This window comes from Haliaeetus leucocephalus, unplaced genomic scaffold (assembly GCF_000737465.1).
Source record: "Haliaeetus leucocephalus isolate CR32 unplaced genomic scaffold, Haliaeetus_leucocephalus-4.0 Scaffold577, whole genome shotgun sequence".
Lineage (NCBI taxonomy): Eukaryota > Metazoa > Chordata > Aves > Accipitriformes > Accipitridae > Haliaeetus > Haliaeetus leucocephalus.
The window spans coordinates 6,140,895-6,145,412 of NW_010973013.1; the positions used below are offsets into that span (position 1 = coordinate 6,140,895).

The 4,518-nt window shown below is 44.2% G+C and overlaps 1 protein-coding gene across 1 annotated transcript in view; it reads right to left on the reverse strand.

Moving 5' to 3' along the window:
* The window catches only part of DTD1 (D-tyrosyl-tRNA deacylase 1), a gene marked incomplete at its 5' end in the record, with an annotated part of 22,194 nt that overhangs the window by 11,928 nt on the left and 5,748 nt on the right, over positions 1–4,518 (reverse strand). Inside the window, one exon of the mRNA XM_010577856.1 lies at positions 67–164. Within this exon, the coding sequence (XP_010576158.1) occupies positions 67–164 (98 nt within the window). The remainder of the gene's footprint in view (positions 1–66; positions 165–4,518) is intronic.

Consider the following 4,518-nt stretch of genomic DNA (forward strand, 5'->3'; position numbering starts at 1 on the left):
CAAATTTGTGGAGGAGGCACAGCCTATACATCCACCCTTTCCAGACTGACCTTCTGGCTTGCTTACCTGTTTAGGGTCAACAGTGGCAGCCGGGGACTCCAGTTCTATTGTTACAGGACCATCGTTCTGGATGTGTACCTGCATGTAGGCACCAAACTTGCCATCTGAAAAGGGAAGGGACAAGACATGCTTAGGGCTCTTGGAAGGATAACTCATACTAAAATCTTTACCAAATATGCTACTAAAAAGAAAAAAAATACATAAAAAGACAGCCAACTATCAAACTGCAGAAAGCTACTAAGAAAAAACGAATCTGTGTGCACCCAGCTATGTGGTCTGACATTCAGAGAGGACCAATACACAACCAAGTACAGAAATGTGCATGAAACAAGTCTACAGATAATCAAGGTGCTCACAGTTCAGGATAGGCAGGATAGTTCTCACAGGCAGGAGATGAAATTTTAAAGGCTGTAACAGCTAAGCCTAGGGATCCAGTCCAGCTAACCAGTTGATGTTTTGAAGAAATCTTACATACAGGCGAAAGATAAAAAGACCCGAAGCCTACTCTGAAGCATTTGACATTAAATACTCTAGAGCAGGGGACATTGATGTGCAGCTCAGTTCCAGTCTGTTACAGCAATTTCTACATTCCTGTTTGCGACCTAGGCCATTCTTTGACAGAATTTGGCGAAAAGGGTGGAAAAAAAGACAGCATCTACTCCATCAACCCTGCCTACTTCACAGGAATACACTTCTAAAATCAGAAATGTCTATGTCATTTGTCATCAATGGCATTTATTAGCACACCAGCTGAGGCACAGACCACATTTTTGGTAAGCATTTGAGAAGTTTCCATCACAACAGACCCATGACTTTTTTATCCTGCATAGTCTACAAAAGCCATCCCTTTGTATGCTGTCTTCATCTCACATCTCATTTTCCTTTGTGCAAACTTTCCTGCTCCGTTTTTCCGAGTCCAGCTTTCTACTCCTCAAACTCACCCCACCCCTGGGCTGAGCCTACTTGGCTGCTGACTCCCACATATTCTCTTCTCCTATCCTGCACACCTGGGTAGCCTTTCTAGACCTTCCTGGTAGGGACAGCAACCAGAACAGACACTACCATATCAATACAAATGCATAGAACAGAAAAAGGTTTACTGTAGCAAGCAGACAGCAGTTATCCAAAGACTGGAACAGTCTCACTTACTAGGAAGGCAGGCCTGGAGCCTGTTCAGCAACACAACCAAAACTTCTTCCAGCACCACCTCGGAGAGTGAGCAAGAACATGCTGAAAGCTGTAGGCTCAAACTTCCATGGAGCAACCACCCATTGGGAATATTTACCTGAGACTTTGTATAGCTACAGAGCAGCTTTCCATGGCAACATGTGATGTCCCTGACTGAACAGAGGTCAAATCAAACTGTCCTGATTCTTCATTAATGTGTTACTAGGGACAAATAGCTCTGGAAGAGTTTTCAGTCACTCCCTGTCACATCCTGTAAGTCAGATAGAAGTCTGGTATTTGCTTAAAAGAAAAAGGAAAAAGAAAAGGCCTGTCCAACACATATGGGCCATATCACAACAGATCTACTGCCCAACAGCTTTTGCAAAGGCTGCATGCCACAAGCCACCCCATGCAAAGTTCTGGCAAAGCCAAAAACTATAGCCCTGCACAAGAGACTGCTGCCAATGGTCCAGTGGCCAAGGTGTTCCTCACCTAAACATCCTATAAGTCTTGTGTGACCCTGAAATGCTCTCCTCCTGCATGTGTCCTGTATCCCTAGGCAGTGACCCCCCTCAGTCCAAAAGGTGCTCCAGAGAGCCACTCCTGTTGACTCCCCATGATGGGCATCACACCTGGACCACAGACGGGACTGAGGGTCCCCCAGAACAGCCCTGGGAGGGGCCCGGACAGGGTTTCCGATCCTCCGAGTCCAGAATTTGGGTTCCCCTGCCTGCTTCTGTGCTCCTTTGTGTGTGTGCAGACCACTTTTGCATCACATAACCTAAGAACTACTACAGCAGGAGTGAAAACGTCTCCCCATCTACTCCACTGTAGGGTCAGGATCCTCTGGCAGGAGGGGAGAACTGAGGCTGCGGTGGCATCAAAGAATGGCACATCAGAAGTTACTGGCACATCAACAGTTACTGCAGCTGACTTGATTGGGTAAACTGGGTAAACAGAGATACCATGAAGCTGACAGTATTTCAGGAAAGGATCAGTGTGTCCTGAATGCTAGCTAACGGTGCAGAAGAAGAAAAGAAGAGCGTTACTAAATAATTACAGAAAATAACAGAAAATTTAGGAGACAAAAGTATTTACAAAGCAAGTGAAAAAAATCAGCAAGACCTGTTCTCATTTTATAAATCTGCAGGAGCCTGAAACATGTAAAGGGTCCCACTGAGAAAAGATGTCAGAGCAATCAAAAACCTAGTGATTATCATTTTCTAGCACAGTTTTCAAACCTTTTGCCACCCATGACAGATGAGAACCTGCAGGTAAAACCCAGGTAGTTTTTCTCTAAATCTGTAGCTTATGGTTTCACTGGTGAATCATGCAGACACACATTTTCAGAGATGCCTATAAATTACTCTCGGTTGAAAAATAAAAGCTTGAAGAATGCTTGCTGCTTTTGGTTAGCTGTATCTGCACACCTGAAGTCTAGCTACCATAATGTGTAAGAAAGAGCCTCAGACTCTTACAAATACCAACTACAGCTCAGGAATCTCGCTGCACAGAAAAAGGCAGTTTCTGCATCTGACAAGCACAATAAAACAAGACTCTACACCTTCATGCAATGAGGGAAGGATCTACTGACATGCTTAGAAAGTGGTTATATTGCTTCTTCAGGAAGATCAAGCAGACACTACCTGAGCTGCTGCTCCTAGAAGGGTGGTTGTTGTATTGACTGTGCATATGGAAAGAGATGTACCTATACAGCGATCACATAAACCAGTCAAAACTAATGCATCTTTCTTTAACAAAACAATAAACAAAAAATACCATCTTGAACTTTATTAGTGGGAGCACAACTTTTCAAATAGCTCTCTACGTATCATATCATCCCTCTGCTGTACTTTACTCACAGAAAAGGACTGCCTTTTGCACTTCCCATACGTGTATGGACCTAAAAGAAAAAGTAACCTTCACAGGCCCCTTTTTTCACAGGAGGATAAAGTGGACAAATAAGCCCCCACCTTTACCAGCACACTCAAAGCACTCCCATGTCACAAGCACCTTCTATCTTGTTTCAGCATCAGAAATATTATCAAGGGACATCTTTCTGTAACAGCTCCTTCCATTCTCCTCATACTTAAACTTCCAGTCTTTTGACCCAAGGTCACCCCAGGTCAAGGTGACTCACAGCTCAGAAAGTTTAAGATTTAGAGCTAGTAGAAACAGTACAGTACTTAAAACAGAAATGTCTGTTAATGCTGCCCTCTTCTCAGACTTTCCCATTGTCCCGGTTTCAGCTGGGATAGAGTTAACTGTCTTCCTAGTAGCTGGTACAGTGCTATGTTTTGAGTTCAGTATGTGAAGAATGTTGATAACACTGATGTTTTCAGTTGTTGCTCAGTAGTGTTTAGACTAGAGTCAAGGATTTTTCAGCTTCTCATGCCCAGCCAGGGCACCTGACCCAAACTGGCCAACAGTATATTCCATACCATGTGACGTCCCATCTAGTTTAGGAACTGGGAAGGGGGGGGCAGGGATTCGCCGCTCGGGGACTTGCTGGGTGTCAGTCGGCGGGTGGTGAGCAATTGCCCTGCGCATCATTTGTACATTTCAATCCTTTTATTACTACTGTTGTCATTTTATTAGTGTTATCATTATCATTATTAGTTTCTTCTTTTCTGTTCTATTAAACCATTCTTATCTCAACCCAGGAGTTTTACTTCTTTTCCTGATTTTCTCCCCCATCCCACTGGACGGGGGGGGAGTGAGTGAGCAGCTGCGTGGTGCTTAGTTGCTGGCTGGGGTTAAACCACAACACCCGTCAAAAACAGGAAGGGTCTCGGTGCCTTGCAACCACCACAATATGAAAGGCAGTGGGGGTTTCAGTCTCAGCAACCTCATTCTCTCAAAGGATTTAAAAAGCCAAATGAGGGAGAATTTCTTTACACATTCCAAAATCCCTTTATTAGTCTTAATCCACAATGTCTTGCAGACCACCACACGCCCTCATCTTCAAGCCTTCAAACATACTGCAAAGGTGATGTTGTTGTCAGAAGCAGCTGCCACCCTCCCTTATCACAAATTGATACGTCCTGTAGTTTCAGGGACCATGGTCCCTGCACAGTATGTGCTTTCGTCATGGGACACTTCTGAGGTTTTGTGCTGGCAGTTCCCTTATACAACAAAACCAAAAGGTTCTAGTGTCCATTGGTCCCCATGGCTCTTTTCAAGAAGTGGCCTCACTGTAACACAGCTTTGTTCTCTGCAGCTTCAGGGTCTGGTCTTGCCTGAACGAACAAGGGAAAGCTAAAACCTAGTTTCACAATTTCTTCTTAAATC